At 40.6% G+C, this 22,023-nt stretch overlaps 1 protein-coding gene across 1 annotated transcript in view; it reads left to right on the plus strand.

The window, feature by feature from the left end:
• The window catches only part of LOC144792126 (uncharacterized), a 201,893-nt gene that overhangs the window by 95,730 nt on the left and 84,140 nt on the right, over nucleotides 1–22,023 (plus strand). The window contains exons 18-22 of the mRNA XM_078667000.1: nucleotides 1,492–1,665; nucleotides 4,240–4,341; nucleotides 8,615–8,860; nucleotides 19,006–19,140; nucleotides 21,809–21,987. Of these exons, the coding sequence (XP_078523126.1) occupies nucleotides 1,492–1,665; nucleotides 4,240–4,341; nucleotides 8,615–8,860; nucleotides 19,006–19,140; nucleotides 21,809–21,987 (836 nt within the window). The remainder of the gene's footprint in view (nucleotides 1–1,491; nucleotides 1,666–4,239; nucleotides 4,342–8,614; nucleotides 8,861–19,005; nucleotides 19,141–21,808; nucleotides 21,988–22,023) is intronic.

A 22,023-nucleotide genomic window follows, 5' to 3' on the forward strand; every position in this document is an offset into this window, starting at 1 on the left:
TGGTGCAAAACCATATCTAGTAAGAATGCTGGACAGGTCTTTGCACCACAAAATAACACTTCCTCGAGAGAAGTGGTAAAAGGAGCAATGTTTTTATTTCTTCTAACTTTTCCAACATTACATGTGTGCTGTACTGTACGGGAAATATCCATTAAAACTCGGTCATTACATCACACTGCTTTTTCAACGCAACTGTTGCAACGCAACTGCCTTTACATCACATGCCATTACAATGCATGCCACTACAATGCATGCCATTAGAAAGCATACCATTACAAGGCATGCCATTACAACGCATTATAAGGTAAGTAATGGAGATTTTATAGTTTTAGGGTGGGTATGGGTTTTGAGGTAGATGGGAATTGTAATTTTTACCCCTATGCTATCCAACACTTTCCCTACTGTTGCACTCACTGGAGTGGAATAGTAATTTTCACCCCGCGCTATCCAATACTTACCCTACTGTTGCCCTAAAAGTATTTTGTGTTGTAATGGCATGATTTGCAATGGTATGCGTTATAATGGAATGCATTGTAATGGTATTTTTAAAAAAATACGCTGTAATGGGATGCGTTCCAAATTATGTGAAGTAAAGGTAGTTGCAATGTAAAAAACGCGTTGTAAAAGTATACGTTGTAAATGTTTGCATTGTATCGTCATATATATTCGTACTGTACAGCACACATTCCGTGTTGGAAAAGTTTGAAAGTTAGTCTAAGCATAGGATTTAATATTGGATGGGTACCCTGCAGCACAGCATTGTGTGACATATTTGTAAATCTTCCCCATTGTCTTTTGTGGCTGTTCTTGGCCTACTGTTCCTCAAGTGTCTTGTGAGCATTTCTTCATAAGCCATCATTCCTTACTCTCTTATGTTTACTTTAGAGCCTAATTGTCATGCTGCTTCCTATTAGCAGGGTTACTTGGAAGTGTTTCAAAATATTGGCTGATAAGGGAATGGGACAGAGTTGGTCTTCCTCAGCTGTCCAAACTCCCCCATTTCTTGTAATGCCGGAGAAGCAGTACAAGGGCGTGCCCTTGAGTTTGGTATCTTGGGCCCGATTCACAGAACTAACTTAAGGAATCCAAACTTCTGTGAATACCGAAATGAGTAAGTGCATTCTGTGAATACCGAAATGAGTAAGTGCATTCTGTGAATACCAAAATGAGTAAGTGCCTTCTGTGAATACCAAAATGGTAGTAAGTTTAGGATTTTGTCTTAAGTTAGTTCTGTGAATCGGGCCCCTTGTGTTTGAGCTCCTCATGATACTTGCCTCCACCTCTAATGTTATTGGGGAGCCCAGTTTTTTTGCTTTTTTCCAGTTTATTTAAATTATTTAAGACTTGCCTTTCAATCTCTCAGATAAGTAAATGAACCATTCAGCCAAGTACCTAAGTCTTGGTAGCTGCTTTGTCAGTTGATGCCCACGTTGCTGTGTCTTGACTCCTGGTATTGCTACAGATATTGTATTTATCTCCTTTGCTACACAGACATGGATGCTGACGTTTACATTGGAACTGGAATCCTGTTGACCCAAGGGAACAACTCGGTCACAGCGACATTTGATGGGGTGTTGTCTATAAGTGTTTCTTCTTCTCTTGGAATCCTGAGCGCAGTCTCAAGTCTTCCCGCCCAGTTCCTCAACAGAACTAGCGGCCTGCTGGGTAAGGATTTAACTGTTTTATGAGCATTATAATTACTATATGATTAACATGCTGGTGATAGACGCTTCAAAGTGTGTCAGGTTTAAGAAAGGTGGAGGGAAAATTATGGGGAGAAGAAATGATCATGCTTATGCTCATAAATGTTTAGGAAATCTCATTAATGCTGTGAATAGGATGAAAATGCTTTGGGTAGGAAAGAGCCGGGCAAACACCAACAGGGTATGGTCCAGATTGAAGCTCCTCACTGCACTGAGGTGCGAAGGGTGGAGTTTCTCAGCAGAAGAAGTAAGTGACTACTCAAAGGCAGAATAGAAGAGGTGAGTGTTAAGTGCTAAGGGTGGGCGTAGTTCGCAAAGTAGCACTACGCGAAGCAACGCGAAGTGCACTTCGCGAACTTCACGTAGCACTACGCGAGCTGCGTAGTAGCATGTTTGCACTGTGCAAGATGCGTTTTCAATGATTGCACAGTGCGGACAAGCATCCGGCACTGTGCAAGCATTGAAAACGGCATCTTGCACAGTGCGAGCTGTAGTTTTCTGCTGCTCGAGGAGATTATTACTCGAGCGGCAGCTTTCTCAACGCGAACAGGTAGTTTCTCATTGAGAGCGGTCGCGAGCATGCGCAACCACTCACAATGAGAAACCTGACCTCCTCGCGTTGAGAATCTCGCCGGGATGTCATTTTGCTTGCTCGCGGTCGCGAACATGACGTTCAGGACCGCGAACAAGCAAAAAATGAGCGCTGCACTACGCTACGCTGCACTACGCATGTTCGCACTGTGCTACGTGCCGCTCGCGTAGTGCGAAGTTGCAAAAACTTCGCAAACTCCGCGAGCGGAGCATAGTGCTTCGCCCAGGGTTATCCAATACATCTGCAATGGTTTTCCAGGTCTTATTTGAAATGACAGGTTATTCCATTAAATGGAGCCCTGAACAATAAGTGTTCTGCATCCAAGACTTTCATATATCAATGACTTAATGGCATGAAAGTTATGGTACACTGAGGGCTGGTGAGGCTGGGAGCTCTTTGGAGCATATCCGGAATCATGGCCATTTAGTGCCCCATGATCATAGCATAATGTATGATCCCTCTATCCTTCGGTAAGTATAACCCGGTCGACCAGGCTTTGGACCATTTGAAGACTAGCAAGAATGTTTATAGAAGACATGCGTAGATGGCATCGCAGTAATCCAAACATGATTTGGTCAGAGTGAAACCAGCTGCAATTATGTAATGGAGGCAGACAGAAGGGAGGACACCTCAGATGGTGGACAACATTCTTGGTGCAACACTTGGAGCTCAATGCAGACACGGAATATGACCCAACCCCTTATGGCAGTGCAACAAAAGAACCTGGCCCTCACCTGGGGCGATGTTGTGGTTTGTGCATCAAAAATGTTTTTAAATGGGTCCAAACACTTCAATTTGCATTACAGTTTTACAAATGTTTGGCTAAGAAGTCACAAGTATTCCAGGTAGTTCTGAAGAGGAGCTGAAGAAATATTGAAACACCTGAAGGTTTCATACAGCAGCAATCAGTTTTGCTTCTACACAATGGCATATCTGTGGATTTCCTTTACATAATGTTCTGGGTTAGAGCTGGACAGGCCAAAGCGGATGTATGACATTACAACGCATACTTTTAAATTGCTGGCCTTTACAACGCAAGTATTACAACGCAGTCCATTACAACGCATAGTGCTTTGGGGTGCTGGATAGTGAATAGTTTAATTTACTATTCCAACTCCAGTCCCCGTTGACACTAGGGAAGGTTATTGGATAGTAAATTAACCTATTCCCTATCCTAGAGCGCCTCCCAGAGCAATGCGTTGTAATAGTGTGCGTTGTAATGGTTGCGTTGTAAAGGCTCTACGATGTAAAAGTTGCGTTGTAAAGGTTGTTCACCGGCCAAAGCAGCTCTCTGTCCTACAACCTCCAACGGTTTTATCCTGTGTCCTTAGGGCCATTGCAGTTCTACAAATGGAATGAGTCAAAGTTTCAAACAGGAGTCGTTAGTGCTATGAAACAGATCAGAAATATCTGGAAGATTAAGCGGAAGTATTATTCAGCTGCGGCCAGATGCTAGAGCAGAGAGTCAGCAGCCTACATTGACCATGATTAGTTAACGATGGTCAAGGAATGGTTAATCAAGGATTACCAATGGTTTCCAAGGCCAACCATGGTCTTCTTGTGTTGTGCTTTACATTCAGCTTGGGTAATAGAGGATCTTTATCATTCACTGAAGGAATATGAAAAACCCGAGCTTCCTACCAGCTTGAGTGATGTATATAAAAGTGGTAGACGTGTTCGAAACCAATGTACATGTCACAAGGCACTCCTGGGTTTGTCTAAGCAAAGGGAAGGCATGAGGATGAGGAGGGCTTGCGGTGCCTAGAAAAGAACGCTCTCTCAACAGATGATATGAGACTGATAGTCATCGTTATCAGCCCGTGTGCAATTGTCTTTGGATCCATGTTGTATGTAATGTGGGACAGGCTTATTAATTCATCTCAGAGGGTGATGGAAAGTTTCAGTGATGCTGCCCACTGGTGCTAATGTAATTTTGTTTTTCAGGTGTGTGGAACTTGGACAAAAATGATGATTTGACAAATCCGAATGGGGCCACCATTCCCATCAACAGCACCGAAAGGGCAATCTTCAACTACGGAATGACATGTTAGTCTCCATCTCTTAAATAGTTCATTTCTAAAGAAAACAGGATGGGTGTGAAGGGTGGGGGGAGGCTATGAAAGGTTAAATAGTTCTCCCTCCAGGAAAAATGACTCTAGAGACATTAAAGATTCTCAGTCAGCCAGGCAAAGGTAGGATTGTACAAAAGAGGATTAAGACCATGCTTTGCTTGACCTTTAGTAACACAGTGTACATACAGGAAATGATGATCCATCTCAAAGTCCCTGCTGTATACGAATCTATGACATAATATCGACAGACAGAATATAGGCATACAAAAATATCGACACAAAAATATCGACATCAAAAATTTCGGAGTTCTATCTACATAAAGTTAAGTACAAAAATGTCACAAAAAAAATATCGTAGTACAAAAATATTGAAGTTAAAAATATCGTTTTTTAAATGTATTAATAATAATGTAAAAATAATTAAAAAATACATATAATTTAACAAATTATAAATATAAACATTAAAACATATTTAAAAAATAATAACTAATACATATACATTTAAAATAAATTGAAAACTCTACATATAAATTAATATATATACTTACTCCACATATTGCAACAGTAGGAAAAGTGTTGGATAGCGTAGGGGTAATAATTACTATTTCCACTCCAGAGGGTGCAACAGTAGGGAAAGCGTTGGATAAGGTAGGGGTAAAAATTACTATTCCTACTCCAAAGAGTGCATTAGTAGGGAAAGCGTTGGATAGCGTAGAGGTAAAAATTACTATTCCCACTCCAGAGAGTGCAACAGTAGGGAAAGCGTTGGATAGCGTAGGGGTAAAAATTACTATTCCCACTCCAAAGGGTGCAATAGTAGGGAAAGCGTTGGATAAGGTAGGGGTAAAAATTACTATTCCTACTCCAAAGAGTGCAATAATAGGGAAAGCGTTGGATAGCGTAGAGGTAAAAATTACAATTCCCACTCCAGAGGGTGCAACAGTAGGGAAAGCGTTGGATAGCGTAGGGGTAAAAATTACTATTCCCACTCCAGAAGGTGCAACAGTAGGGAAAGCGTTGGATAGCATGGGGGTAAAAACTACTTCCCACACTACTCCCCCTTTAACACACAACACACTACACATTCAAAAAAACACAATTAATATAAATATCAATTAATCAATTATTAACAATTAATATTATTACATTGATGTAATTATAAATTAACTAATTAACACATATTAATTACCAATTAATAATTAATTACCAATTATTAATTAATTAACAAGATATTTACAAGAATAAACAATATTGATTAATAAAATATTTATAATTAATATTATGAAACAATTAAAAAAACTAATTACCAATTAATTATCTAACAATTAATTAACAATAAATACCAATAAATAAATACAATCTCTTTAAATAATTTAATTTAACTATGTCACACCCTATTCCCCTATAAACACACAACCTACTAAACATAAATAAATCACATAAAAAATGTGATTGTCATTTAATCACTTAATAATAATTAATTACCAATTAATTATTAATTAACAATAGCAAAAAATAATAAATATTACTACATTAACTCTAATTAATTTAATTAACTAATTAATAATAATGAATTACCAATTAATTATTCATTAATAATTATTTATTAATCAAAAATATAAAAACAAATATTAATTAAATAATTATAATTAAATTACTTCCCACCCTATTCCCCTATAAACCCACAACCCGCTCTGATACAAAAACGCAAAATATAAACAAAATGACTAATTTCTAAACATACATTAAAAAACATGTTTAACAAACATATAAACAACATAATAAAATACATAACACTAAACAAAATTTCGATATTAGTAACATACATACCTTAATATCGATATTCTGTCTATCGATATTATTGCACATCGATATTCTATACCATCGAAATTAAAACATCGATATTATTGTATATTGATATTTTAATTTCGATATTTTGTCTCTCTACCCTGTATACTTTTTCCCGGAAGTTACCTTGATGAAAAGCATTTCCTGCGAAATAGCCCACTTGTAGTCCCAAAGACGATGGGCACATGCCATTTCTCTGTTAGAGTCGCAGATAATTAGCACAGACTTTTCTGCATGTGCAGTCCTACACAGATCAGCTCAGTCACCAACCACTTGACCCACAGTAACAGCAATCACCAGGCAATACACCTCTTCAGTAACAACAGCGACCAGACACTCACTACCTTTTTTAGCTGCAATATGTTCTAAACTTTTAAACTGAACAAGTTACCTTCCTGTTCGGTAGGATGCATAATTTTTATAGTATCATTATTTGGGATTTGTGTTACATTTGCTTAATATTTGCTTTGGGGTAAGGCATTCACTCTCTGAGCTAGAATAGCTGTTTGTATTTTAACTAGTTCCTTGTTACAGAGACATTTGTGGGGTTTATAGGGTTTTGCTCTGTTCTTTGCCCTGCTCTTACTTGTTTCTCCAGGAAGTAGTCTAGGGGTGACATTGTCAGATTTTCCATTGGTCACCTTTAGTTGTTACACTAGTTAAGACATCATTCACAAAAAGCTATCCTAGCCGAACTCAGTGGTAAGATCCCTAGTTCTCCATGAGCTCCTGACTGGCCATTGCCTTCTTGGACATGCTCTTTACTGGCTCGGTCATGGATATTAATAATAACTTCAATGTCAGACTGCACAAAGGTATGGTTGGAAGATTATTTAATTGTTCCTGATAGGAAAATAAACATGTAGATTAAAGTTGACCCATTAGACACTCTTCCACCGTCAATTGTGTGGTAATTGAGTTCTCCCACCAAATATCACTCTTGTTGTAGATTGTCATCCATTTGTACATAATTGCAATTTTGTTAATTAAATCATAGGGGTGAGCCTTCTTATTAAGCTGCATGGAAGTAATTTTTAACCATTATGTTAGCCTTTTCCTTAATTGAGATAGAGGAATAATATTTTAATCCCATCTGGGCTTACTAGGAGAAATGTCTTGCAAGAACTAAACAGTGTATAGGGAAGTTTAATGGACCAAATGTGGAGTTTCCATCTGCAGCACATGTTTGGAGGGGGAAGGAAAGGAACTCAGGGGCATATTATCAAGTAAGGGCGTTACATTATCGCCGCTTTTATCGGCAGGAAACTGCAGATAAAGTGGCGATAATGGGCTTGATAATATGCTCTATGAATTCCAATCGAAGCCCATGTTAGATGTCTTCACATCTAACATGGGCTTCGATTGGAATTCATAGAGCATATTATCAAGCCCATTATCGCCGCTTTATCGGCAGTTTCCTGCCGATAAAAGCGGCGATTATGTAACGCCCTTTCTTGATAATATCCCCCTCTATTATTAAGGTCAATAAAGATAAGGTCAAGGAAAATGAGAAATCTGGCTGGCCATTTTCTTCTTTTTAACTGCCCTCACTACCAGGTTATTCTTACCGGTGAATACAAATTAAAAAAAGAAAAAAGAAAAACAGCCTAAAGCATATTCTAAATTGGTTAGAAGTAGATGGTTGGATGGCTTAATTTGGATGGCTAGCACTCCCTTGGGCTATTACTGGAAGTTTTACGTTGACATTAAATTTTACTCTGTCAGCATAAAGCTAGTCGTTCACCAGACTCAAAATTGTGTGGGCAGACCTAGCGTTTTGTGGACAGCGTACTCCGATGCCATTCCAATAGATGTAGCAGAGGATATGGGGAAATCCCTTAAACGTAAATTCCGTAATTTCAGCAGACTATGCACTGTTTGAAGTGTTTCTAGATCCAATAGTTTCAGGACATGCAGGGATCTTTACATTGTTGTCTCAATCTGCTTTAAGGGCACTGGGACCGATTCACAGAACTAACTTAAGACAAAATCCTAAACTTACTACTTTTGGTATTCACAGAACTAACTTAAGACAAAATCCTAAACTTACTAATTTTGGTATTCACAGAAGTTAGGATTTTGTCTTAAGTTTGTCTTAAGACAAACTTAAGACAGACTTAAGACAGACTTAAGACAAAATCCTAACTTAAGTCTGTCTTAAGTCTGTCTTAAGACAAACTTAAGACAAAATCCTAACTTCTGTGAATACCAAAAGTAGTAAGTTCAGGATTTTGTCTTAAGTTAGTTCTGTGAATCGGGCCCACTGTTTTTTTCAATCTTCAGCTACTTAGAATTTCCATGATCCATTACACCCTACACAGCTCTACAGTTTAATTGTATGGTAGCTATCTGCCAAAGACCAGATATGTGACCTTGTTTCCCCCTTCTTCCTTTCACAGGGCAAGTCACTGGGACCAGCCTCTTTTCTTCTGCTGTGTCAAAATCAGTACAGAGCAGAAGCACCTTCACTCCAGTGTTCAGCGAAGACCTGAAGACACAAAATGCCTCCGCGTATGCTGCAGCGTATTCAGCTTGTGGTGGCCAAAACGAATGCATCTATGATACCCTGACCACTGGAAATCCTGCAATCGGCGCACAAACTCAGCGCATCGCCACTACCTTTGAGGCCACAAATAAAACACTCAGTAAGTATACATAGTACATTGGAGAGCAGCCATGGACATCTTTGTGAAATTTGGGAGATTTCAAACAGGGCATGTCCGCATATGACTGGAGCTACGGGCCATATGTATCAAGCAAAATTGCGATCGCAAATGCCAAAATTCGCAGAATTTCGGCGTTTGCGATCGCAATTTTGCTTAGTGGTATGTATGAGGCAAATCTGCGTGCAAAAAAAGGAATCGCAAAATTAGTGATTCCTTATTTTGGGATTGCAGTTAAGGATTCGCAAATTTTGCGATTCCTTAAATGCTATGTATGAAGCACGAAAAAAGTGCAATTTGGCCTTAAGGAATCGCAAATTACCACCAACTTCAAGGTGGTGGTAATTTGCGATTTCTTTGAAAAATGCACTTTTTTGCATTTTTCAAAGTGCAATGTGAAGCCCTTCACATTGCACATTGCCCTTAGGACATGTATGTGCGCCGCAGTGCACCCATGCTTATTTCAGGGGTGCAACAGGGTGTCCTTTTGACACCCTTGCACCCTTGAAATTGCATTCTCAATTTGCAAATTGAGAATGTCTCCCCATTAATTCCTACGGGCCTCTAGACCGATAGGAATGAATGGGGAGGTATTCCTTAATTGCGAATCGCAATTTGAGATTCACAATTAAGGAATATGTAGGATTTGCAAAATTGATTGCAAATCCAACATACGTAGCATTTTGCGATTCTCAAATAGCGATTTGCAGAAAATCGCTATTTGAGAATAGCAAATGAAGATTTTGATAGATATGTCATTGATATGCTTTGCTTCCTGATCAGTATCGTTATAACCTAGTCCAATTCTGATGAAACAGCCTTTTCTAGCAATTATAGCATAACATTTTCCTGACCTTCTCTCTGCCATTCCTTCCCACTGTGGTCCTTTGTACATTACTCATAATGAAGACTTCTGGCTCTTGAGTAGCACTAAGGTGCAGATTCACACAGGTAAATGTGGTCATAAACCTATATCTATGACTGAATTTACCTTAATCATAACCTGCCAGGTATTCACAAAAGAATTCTTGGCAAAAGTAAACTAATTTCCTTATGTGTAGATCTCTGACACAGGTGCAGAGCTCTCAGAACCTGTAAGTCACCACCAAGAAGTGGGAATTGTAATTTCAAGAAGTGAAGACTTTAGGAAGTTTGTGAACACTCAATACCAATATGTCTGTTTGCCAGCATTTACCAAGTCCTGTCCATCCCCTATGGACTATGGAAAGGGCTGGATCCTTAATCCAGTCAAGCGCTTGTGCAACTTACGTTCCAGGATGGGAAGGGAAATGGATCATCCTAAGATTTGCAGAGGGGGGGGTGGTGTGGAGAAGTGTGGCTCAGTGGTTAGAGGCGGCAGACCCAGAAGCTGAGATCGGCCGTGGACCAGCGTTCGATTCCCCGCCTCGGTGGGTCTCGGGCTCTAAAATTCCACGGAATCGACAATTCTCGCTCCGGTGCCTACTCGACTCACGGGGTCACACTCTGCGACTCTGGGCAATAGCTTGCTTAATCTCCACTACGGCCCCTCGCGGCGGGATGCCTGGCTTTCACCTTGTGGATGCCCTGCTGGGGTATCTCACAGGGGAATACCAGGACGGGTTCACTAAGCAAGCGCTTAGATACCGTGTTGGTGATTTGCGCTATATAAATTCATGTACATTTCTCAAATGCGAAAAATATTTTTCCTATTGAGAAATAAAATGGGCGTTTGCAAATGAAGATCTCCTCATAGCAAGAACATGATCTCACTAGGATGTCAAATGATCTTCCAAAGGAATGTGTATGAATCCCTGCACCTGGCACAGCTTTCCATGCTGAAATTCATAAGTCTGGACTTGCACTTAGGTATGGATCTGCAAAGGCAGAGTTATGAATTTCTTTGTGAATTGGGCCATATTTGTGCAGCTTACTGTGAGGTTGGGGAACTTTATAAGGAATTCTTTGGAAATGATGAAGGTCAAGGGGTAAAGTGAGGGCAGAGAGGTGGGACTGGAGCAGAAGTGGTGAACCCTATTCGCAAGAATGCGGCTCTCCCGTGGACGGAACTTTCCAACCTCCGTCCCATCTCCCTTCTGCCATATTACAGCAAGATGGTCGAGAAGCATGTAAATGCACACCTGTCGAATTACATCGAGGCAGCGGGTGGCCTAGACCACTCGCAATCTGGTTTTAGGCCCAACCATAGCACCGAATCAGCCCTCCTGTCAGTGACAGATAACATCAGAATGTCACTGGACAGGGGGAGCTCAGTGATTCTGGTGCTATTGGACTTATCCGCTGCCTTCGATACGGTGTCGCATGAAATTCTTCTCGACCGTCTGAAGGGAGCGGGAGTAAGGGGGACCGCTCTTGCATGGCTTGAAAGCTTTCTTGAAGGCAGACAACAGGGTGTCAAACTAGGCCCCCATAAATCTGTCTGCAGGAAGCTTACCAAAGGTGTGCCACAGGGCTCATGCCTGAGCCCTACGTTATTTAACGTATATGTGGCCCCTCTGGCCGAGATTATTAGATCCTACGGGTTCTCACCAATTTCCTACGCTGACGATACTCAGCTGTTGTTTCCCTTTCAAACCATCACACCTGCAGTCATGCAATCCTTTCAAAATGGCATGAGGGCGGTAGCTGGTTGGATGGCCCAGAACTTCCTCCAGTGCAATGTGACCAAAACAGAGGTCATGTTGTTTGGAGGGGCCACCCTGCTATGGTCGCCGGATTGGTGGCCACTTGAGTTAGGACCTGTCCCATCGCCTAAACAGACCATCAAAAATTTGGGGGTACGACTGGACCAAAATCTGATTATGAAAGATCATGTCAGTCAGGTTGCGGGAACGTGTTTCCGCACAATTGGTCTCTTACGGCGTATCTTCCCTTTCCTACCGAACATCCATAGGAAAACGCTGGTACAGGCTCTGATTCTTGGGCGGGTAGACTACTGCAACAGTCTCCTTAGCTCCGCCAACCATGAACAACTACGCAGACTGCAGGTGGTGCAGAACACCGCGGCAAGACTCATCCTGAATGCTCCCCCTCGTACCCCTTCCCGTCCCCTCCTCTGCCACCTTCACTGGCTTCCAGTGCGACAGAGGGTGAGTTTTAAACTCTGCTGCATTATGCACAAGTGTATCTATGGGTCTGGTCCTAAATATTTAAAAGATATTTTTTTCCTTTACTCTCCCGGACGTGCTCTGCGATCCAGCAACACTATGCTGCTACATATACCAAAAGTTACCAGAGCTAGACAGGGAGGTCGAGCACCCTCCCTAAAAGGCCCCCTGCTGTGGAACTCTCTACCTACACAGCTGAGACTAATTTCCAATCTTTTCTCTTTTAGGAAGGAATTAAAAACTTTCCTATTTACATCTGGTTAATTTGATCTTTTCCTCTGTCATTCCCCTAATATGATCTATCCCTCTTACTCAGGAGCCACGCGCAGAGATATCCCTTCGGGGCTGATTCAGGCGCGTTATAAGAATATAAATAAATAAATAAATAAATAAATAAATAAATAAATAAAGACTGGATAAGAAGTAGTAATAATAAACACAACAATTGCCAATACTGTTGACTTCACTTCCTTCTTAATTATCACAGCATATTGGAGTTCAACCAAATATGGGTCCAAGATTCTCTAATCAATCTGAATAAATCAATATTTTATGTCACTTAAAGTAAAAAAATTTGGGAAATTTACCTAATTTCAACAATTTTTCAGATACCTGCTACAATCAACAAACACTTAATACAATGCAATAAGAAATACAACTGTACATATCCCAAATCATTAATCTTTCATAATCAGTCACTACGGGCCCGATTCACAGAACTAACTTAAGACAAAATCCTAAAATTACTACCATTTTGGTATTCACAGAAGGCACTTACTCATTTCGATATTCACAGAAGTTAGGAGTCCTAACTTTAGGACTCTTAAATGCCTTCTGTGAATACAGAAAGTCTTAAAGTTAGGATTTTTCTCAATTTAGTCGTAGTAAAGTTAGGACTCCTAACTTTAGGACTCCTAAATGCATTCTGTGAATACCGAAAGTCTTAAAATAAGGATTTTTCTCAATTTAGTAGTAGTAAAGTTAGGACTCCTAACTTTAGGACTCCTAAATGCCTTCTGTGAATACGGAAAGTCTTAAAATTAGGTATTTCCTCAGTTTAGTAGTAGTAAAGTTGAGAAAAATCCTAATTTTTAGACTTTCGGTATCCACAGAAGGCATTTAGGAGTCCGAAAGTTAGGAGTCCTTACTTTACTACTACTAAATTGAGAAAAATCCTAATTTTAAGACTATCGGTATTCCCAGCAGGCATTTAGGAGTTCTAAAGTAAGGAGTCCTAACTTTACTACTACTAAACTGAGAAAAACCCTAATTGTAAGACTTTCGGTATTCACAGAAGGCATTTAGGAGTCCAAAAGTTAGGAGTCCTAACTTTACTACTACTAAATTGAGAAAAATCCTTATTTTAAGACTTTCAGTATTCACAGAATGCATTTAGGAGTCCTAAAGTTAGGAGTCCTAACTTTACTACTACTCAATTGAGAAAAATCCTAACTTTAAGACTTTCGGAATTCACAGAAGGCATTTAAGAGTCCTAAAGTTAGGGCTCCTAACTTCTGTGAATACCGAAATGAGTAAGTGCCTTCTGTGAATAGCAAAATGAGTAAGTGCCTTCTGTGAATACCAAAATGGTAGTGGGCCCGATTCACAGAACTAACTTAAGACAAAATCCTAAACTTACTACTTTTGGTATTCACAGATGTTAGGATTTTGTCTTAAGTTTGTCTTAAGACAGACTTAAGACAGGCTTAAGACAAAATCCTAAATTAAGTCTGTCTTCAGTCTGTCTTAAGACACACTTAAGACAAAATCCTAACTTCTGTGAATACCAAAAGTAGTAAGTTTAGGATTTTGTCTTAAGTTAGTTCTGTGAATCGGGCCCAACATCCCTCATTCATACATACACTCTCACACCCAAAAGCAAGATCTATTTACAATAGGGATTTATGAAACATATACATAAGACCATAGACAATATATTTTTCTACTGCTTCTTGTTTAAATACTATTCAAAATTTTGAGATCTTATGGCGTAAAAACTGACGGTCTACGTGTTTCGAACTCCTACTTGGTATGGAGTTCTCATCAGGACCTCACAGCTCTTACTGAAGAAGAGCCCTTTATAAACAAATGAACCCATCGCGAAACAATCAAGTCCACGCGTTGTGGGGGCGTCTAAGGATTGAAAGTATGTGAGGGGACTTTTTAATGGTGTCTCCTCTCTCGAATTGTAGGCACCAGCTCCGAGTCAGACCTTCCTCGGGTGGTTGTAAGATGCGTCTCGGTCCGCAGTGCGTTTGTCATCCATACCCAGTAGTGTTTTCTAAAGGTGGATAAGAAATAGAGTTTGAAAGAAAATAGGTACATTGCAAATGACGTGTACAGGACAAAATATCCCTAGCAATATGTATTCAGGATATTACAAGCCTTTGATGAGTTCAAAGATCACTTAGAAACACAGGGTTGCCAATCAGTGGCCCTTTTCAGCCATAATACTCCAAGGTGACATGCAATATCAAATTGAAGACCAAGAGTCGGAACTGCGGAATCCCCCAGGCATTGTCTCTCAGACCTACCTTGTTCAACGTCTCCATGCCTCTGCTCACCAACATCACCTGATCCCGAGGCACCACCCCATATCTTAAGCTTACGATCCCCAACTCATCCTCTTCCTGACAGATGGGACAACCACCACCAGATCCAACATCACCAAATGCATGACCGTGGTAGCAGAATGAATGAGAACCACCTGTTTGAAGCTCAATTCTGACAAGACGGAAGTACTGGTCTTCGGAAACAGGACCTTCCGTGGAACGTCACTTGGTGGCTGACAGAGCTAGGATTAATGCCAACACCTACCGACCATCCCAGAAATCTGGGGATCATCTTCGACAACAAGCTCAACATGACAGCACCAGTCAATGTTGTGTGGGCTGCGTGATTCCACATCCTATGTAAGCTTTTGAAGATCTTCACCTGGCTGCCACAGAGCATTAGATGCACCGTCATGCAAGCAACATTTTAGTTATAATGGAGCCTGCCCTTTTGGTTACTTAGGGCCTACCTTAGGGATGACTTACATATAATAAGATGGAAGTCTGAGGCTTTGCAAAGTATTTATTTTGCCAAGTCAATTTGAAAGTTTAGAACTGCATTCAGGGTGCAATGGCAGACATGGGAGATGTTTTAAGGAGCTACTTAAGTGGGTGGCACAATAAGTGCTCCAGGCCCACCAGTCGCATTAAACTCACAGGCCCTGGGTATATGCTATACCAATTTACTAGGAACTTGTCAGTAAATTAAATATGCCAATCAGGTGTAAGCCAATTTTGCCATGTTTAGGGGAGTGAGGGCAAACACCTTAGCATTGATTAGTAGTCGCAAAGTGCACAGAGTCTTAAGGCCAGCAAAAATGAATTTAGAAAAATCAGAAGGTGAAGGCAAACTTTTGAGGGAAGATCACCCTACGGATGACATATGAAATCTCCAAGCAGCTCAAAAATTGACTTTTGGCCATCCACTTATACTCATACATCTCACCCCACCTCGCTTCACCAGTTCCCCATTCACACACACAGCCAATTCAAACTCCTCACGCACAAATACAAAGCCTTGCACAACAGTGGGCCAGCATACCTGAACAGCTGCATACACTTTCACCAGCCTGCCAGACCTTAAGCCTCACTCTCACTCGCACACCCCATCCACACTGAGAAAAGCAGAGCAGGAGGTTGCTCGTTCCCCATCATTGTGCCATGTAACAACCCCACACAACACAATTAGAGTTCCTTCCTCACTTCTGAAGTTCCGCAAGCAGCTGAAGACCTGGCTCTTCGAATAACTCGACGGCAACCAAACGCCTACACACCTGCACTTAGATATTCTTGCACTTAACAAATCAATATAACATTATGTAACATCTTTATGCACATGTGGTTCAATATATTCATGTTTACGCAGCCGGTTATTTATGAGAGCCTTGCATCATGTTTGCACTACCTAATGTGGTACATGCATGCGAGGGCTGTGAATCTGATTTATGAAGCCACATAAAGCCACCCTGCGTGTCGTTGAATGGCCTCATAAATCTTGAGTAAGGTGACGCAGCGCAAATCGCTGCTTAACCTTACTCTGCGCTCAGGAGGCTTTCCATGGATTTCGATGCTGCCCCAGATTTACAAAATCATCTAAACCAAGAGAAGTGCCAAATCCTTACGACTCCCAAGGTGAGGCGTAACAAAGAGAAATATCTTTGGGCCTCATGTAGGTAAATAGTATTTACCGATTCGTAAATACCGAATTTTAGGGATTCGGTATTTACGAATCGGTAAATACTATGTAGCTAAAAAATCGGTAAAAATTACCGAATCGTTAAGATTCGGTATTTACCGAATCGGTATTTACCGATTCGGTAATTGCTATTCATTCCTATGGGCCTGGAGGCCCATAGGAATGAATGTCAATTACCGAATCGGTAAATACCGATTCGGTAAAAGGGGGAAAACATTGAAGGGTGGCAGGGTGTCACTTTGACACCCTGTTGCACCCCTCAATTGTTTATGGGTGCACATGTTGCAGACATACATGCCCTAAGGGCATGTATGTCTGCAACATGGCACTGAAGCAATTTGCATTAAATTGCTTATTTTTTTCCGTTATTTACCACCAACTTGTTGTTGGTGGTAAATAACGAATCCTAACATGGGATAAGCACTAATTTAAGTGCTCCCTACATTAGGAATTCGGTAATTTACCGAATCGGTATTTAAGAAATTGGTAATTTACCGATTCCTTAAATTACCGATTCGGTAAATTACCGAATCCTTAATTTCGGCACCCTACATAAGAAAAGCCCATTACCAGTCGGTAAAGGCCGAAATTCGTTAATTTCGGCCGTTACCGACCGGTAATGAACCACCTACATCTGGCCCTTTATTTCTCCTTATTTTTCCCAGTTTCTCTGTGTGCTGCATTCTGCAGCACACATAGAAAGAGGAAAATACATTTTAGGATTGTTTCTGTGCAGGAAGGTGCCCCTTCCTCCACAAAAATAATCTTGCATGCAACCGAGGCACCCTTCTACCATGGTGCAAGGGTCCCTACATTGGCTCTAGGCTGCTGAAATGGCACCAACGTAGGAAGAAAGGACAGGAATGCATCATATTGCATAAATACGGTGAAGTCCTACCCTTTCACTTTGGGGTAGGACAGCTCAGCATAGTGACTTGCTGTGCTGTCCTAGGCCAAAGTCCTGGAAATTTGGGCCTTTAAGAGAACAAACTGGGCTAAATCTCTTTTACCCTGATCTGTGGCTCAAAATGAAGGACTGTTAAAAAAGTGTACGTGACGACCTGGAGTAACCTGAGAACCACACTTAAATACAATATATGTATAAAAAACAAAAACATAATATTTTAGTTCTCCACCTGCACTCCTACAGTATGTGTCAGTTATAACAGCAATTAACAATATGGAATCTAAAAGAATTGCCAATACTGAGGTCTGGATTTCTGCAGGGCTGCATTTTAGAGTTAAGAGACCAGAAGCCTTTTTGTTTCTAATACATTGTGTCCCACCTGGTTGTTTATCAGATACAATGAGGGGCCTTTCCAGCAGACCCACTTTGGAAACAAAAGTGTCAAATAGTATCAAACTTCTAGTAGGTGTCTTCTGCTGCTATGTGGTTTTACATGGATGCCACACTACCTTTTAAGTTGATTTTGCATTACAGACAGGAGGTCTACATTACAGTTTGTGGGAATAGGGTGGGGGCACAAATACCACTTCCTCAGAGTGAAATATTTGCGACATGAGGTAAATTCTGCCTATTCCAAGATATAAACCGTAAAATGAGGTGTAACATGCACAGTCTGTTTTCAACACACTGAGTTGTGCATGCTGAGGGGCATATTATCAAGGGGGTTTATCTCCCCTTTTTTGGCTTTAAAAGCCAAGAAAGCAGAGATAAAATTATCTCCCTATTACCTAGCTGTCGCTAACACCTGTTAGTGACAGCTAGTAGGAGATAGCGACCATCTTGGGCCCCGCTTTGCATGTCAGTGAAATTTATCACTAATGACATGCAAAGTGGGCGTGCCAAGATGTTAGCGACTGGAAACAGTCGCTAACATCGCTATCTCCTATCATCAACTTTTGGAGATATTCGCGCTAAGCGCAAATATCTCCAAAAGCTAACACCTGCCCTGAGCAGTTCTTAGCCATGTTATCCAATGGTAGGTGGATAACATGGCTAAGAGCATTAGCTCGGTAATGCATGAATATCGCTGACTTTTCAGGGATATTCATGCATTTCGGCCAATTTTTATCGCTTAGGAGATAAATAGCAAGGTTCCTAAGCGATAAAAATGGTGATACACATGGTCATAATATACCTTTTTTGTATCCACACACTTGATTTTAATATTGTCCAGTAACTTGCAAATAAAAAGTCTTTTCACTCAAGTATACCAGGACAATTCTTAACACTTTTTTCACTTCTCACACACGAATACCCGCTCCACTGTATTTCAGGTGTCGCAGCACACCCTGATGGCACTCGCTATCAGGGTGGACCCCGATGATGAAGCATGTCACCAACTAGGTTGGTGAGTGAGGGGTTTTTAAACAAAAGACGGACTCTCTTCTTCCGGGTATTACAGTCATCACACAACTCATAATTCTGATCCCTGTATAAACACACCTTTGCACAGGGATTGAAATGTAGTCCTCAACTCGTAATGAGGGCTCAGATGTTATTTAAAAGGCGCTATCTGCCCCGGTTTGTACTTCTGAAGGACCTCATTTGTCCCGATGAGACCAATACATTATTTTTAACTGCAGTGCCTTAATACTCACTATTTTGTGCTTTATCAATTTTCCACTGTTTTCTGCTATCTCTGTCTCCTTTGTCTCCTCTGTACTAGGTTTTAGCTGCCCAGAATTATCAGTGAAGCCATCAATAACGTCATGAGTGATGTAATATGTGAGGTCACAAGCGTATTTATATTGTCCACACTTCTTACTGTCAGCATTTCTGCAATATGATGATGTTTTGTGTTTCAGATGAATTTCCACCAGTTATAATCGGGAATGCTTCCATCACGACTTACAGAGGGCAACGTGTAGAAGTGACATACACTGCCAATGGCACGGGGGTCAAATTTACCCCGTACACATCCGCTGAGCTCAACTTCACTGGTAAGGACCTGCCCGTGTGCTCTCTACAGCACAGCTGTTTGCAGGTGTTGTGCTTCATTGATGAAGATGCTTGGTGGACTGTCCTGCCTATCTAAACAAGAGTGCACATCCCCACACGTAACCTAGATTTGAGGACACATCCATGATCTTTGGGAAAGGAGCAATGTTACACAGCCCACTCACATTCTTCAATAGTTCAATTTTGTGTGCATTCCCTATTTCTAAAGTAATGGAACCAGTGCTCACTGTACCACCACCCATCACTTTTTCCTTTCCTTTTTCCTTTACACATATCTCTCACCTGTCATTTTGTGTATGTTTTACTTATTTACAGGAGCATATGTTTATGGCATCCTAGACATGTTAATTTCTGCCGTTACCGACCGGTATTAGGCTTTTCAGATGTAGGAGGCCACATTTCAGGATTCGGTAATTTACTGAATCGATAATTTGAGAAATCGGTAAATTACCAAATTCTTAAAATACCGATTTGGTAAATTACAGAATCCGTAATGTAGGGAGCATTCAAGTGTGTGCTTCTTACATTTAAGGATTCGTTATTTACCACCAACTATTAGTTGGTGGTAAATAACAAATTCTTTTTAAAAAGCAATTTTTTGCTTTTTATTCAGTGCCATGTGGCAGACATACATGCCCTTAGGGCATGTATGTGTGCCACATGTGCACCCATGCTCTATTCAGGGGTGCAAGAGGGTGTCAATGTGACACCCTGCCACCCTTGAAAGGGTTCCCCCTATTGCCGATTCGGTATTTACCGATTCAGTATTTACTGAATCAGTATTTACCGATTAGGTAAATACCGAATCTGTAAATACTGATTCTTTTTACCGAAAAATTATCTACATCCCATTTACCTATTCTTAAATACCGAATCGGTAACATTCGGTATTTAAGAATAGGTAAATTGAGATTACCTACATCTGGCCCTTACTCAGTAACATTATAGAAGAAGTGAGATTTCTTCCTTTTGTAAAAATAAAAAAATATATAAACATGTTTGACTGTCTCACTGCATTGTAGACATAAAGAGTGTTGTTAGAACTAGTATTTGTCAGCTACAAATCCTTTAGTTGATTGCAAAAGTTACCAGCATGACTACAAGATAATTGATCAAACTATAGGCCACAACAACGTAGAAAAGGTACAATTAGACAAATAAGTCTTTGTGTCCAGTAAAGCAGACCACGAGTTGTGTGAAGATGGTGATCATGGTGTTGACAATGGTAATAACAACAATGTAGATGGTGATGATGATGGTGGTGCTGGTAATTGTGGTGATGGTTGCAATTGCAGTGATGATGACTGTGATGACAGTTGTAACATTGAGGAGAAGTATGATGCTAATGACAATGGCATGCGTAAGGATGATGGTAATGCTGATGATGACAAGTGGTAGTCGTGATGATGATGATGTTCTTGCAGGAATTAATGATTTTGATAGAGATGGTTGTTGCGATAATGATGATGGAGATGGTTATGATGATGCACATGATGATGATGAAGGAGATAAGGTTGACAATGATATTGATAATGATGTAGATGACGGTAATGATGATAATGGCAATTGTTATAGTGATGATGACAGCGATTGGAATGATGGTGAAGATAGTGATGATGATGATTGCAATGCTGATTGAGATCACGATGATGGTGCCGATAATGTTGTGGATGATGCAATGACGATCATGTAATTCCTTGTTATGAAGTTGATGATGATTCTAGTAATATTAGTGATGATGATGATGATGAAAATGTGATGATGATGAAAATAATTATGATGCTAATGACAATATCAGTGTTATTGATGATGATGATGATGATAATGGTTATGATGATGCAGACCATAATGAGGATGATGATAATAACAATGATGATGATGACAATGATGAGTGTGCAGTGCTTAACTTGTAAAATGAATCAATTTCAGGCTCTATCATGGGGCCACTGCAGCCTGAACCCCACATTGCCCCAGCCATGCTGCCAGTGATAGTAACAACACAACTGCTAACCATCACACTCCCACAAGTGAGATATTTTTAACTATTTCAGGCCCCCAAAGCAATACGAATGGTTCAACCATCAGGTATTAGTCATTTGTAATGTATACTAAATTAATAAACTGTTATTAAGCTTAGTTAGACAGTGCCACCTTGTGGCAGACTGTCACAGGCACCTGTGTTGTCAATGAAGTGCTGTCTCTGAGCACCAGAAACGGCCAGCTCAAATTAAGCACTTTGTGTAGCAGTATTTGAATAGCATGGACTGAAGAGCATCAAGGTTTTTCGGCTGATCATTGAAAGTACTCTCGTGTCCAGAAATGTAGCTTTGAACTAGTTCCCATGGCGATACAGTGCATCTTTAGGTTTATCAAACAAGACTTTCGTGTATTCCCATTATTTTATTTATGACCACCTCCAAGGCAAAGTCCAACATGCATCACTTTCAGCCAGTGACCTCAAGCCTGGCCAGCAAGTTCTTCTGCAGACACACTATTGAGCCGGTCATTTGAGCCTCTGGGCAAATTCCTCCAGAACAAGTTTTCCAAGTTGTCTCAGCTCAACTTAAAACAAACTATTGATTGACATTCATCTAATAAGATGTAAGGGCAACTGCTTTTGGTAACCCTTGTCCTCATCTTTTCCTCCAGTAAATGGATTGCTGTCCTGGGCTCCAACCAGTGTATCTGCCATCACACTGCAGATAGTAGCCGTGGACTCCAACAACCAGTCTTCTGTACTCCAACCCACCTTCCTGCTCTGTGCCTGTGCTCACAGTGACCAGTGTGACTACACTGTGAAAACACAGTTCAATGGCTCATCCCTTTACGTGAGTATATTTATATATATATACTAGCTTACCCGT

Source organism: Lissotriton helveticus, chromosome 11 (assembly GCF_964261635.1).
Source record: "Lissotriton helveticus chromosome 11, aLisHel1.1, whole genome shotgun sequence".
In the NCBI taxonomy this organism is placed as follows: Eukaryota; Metazoa; Chordata; class Amphibia; order Caudata; family Salamandridae; genus Lissotriton; species Lissotriton helveticus.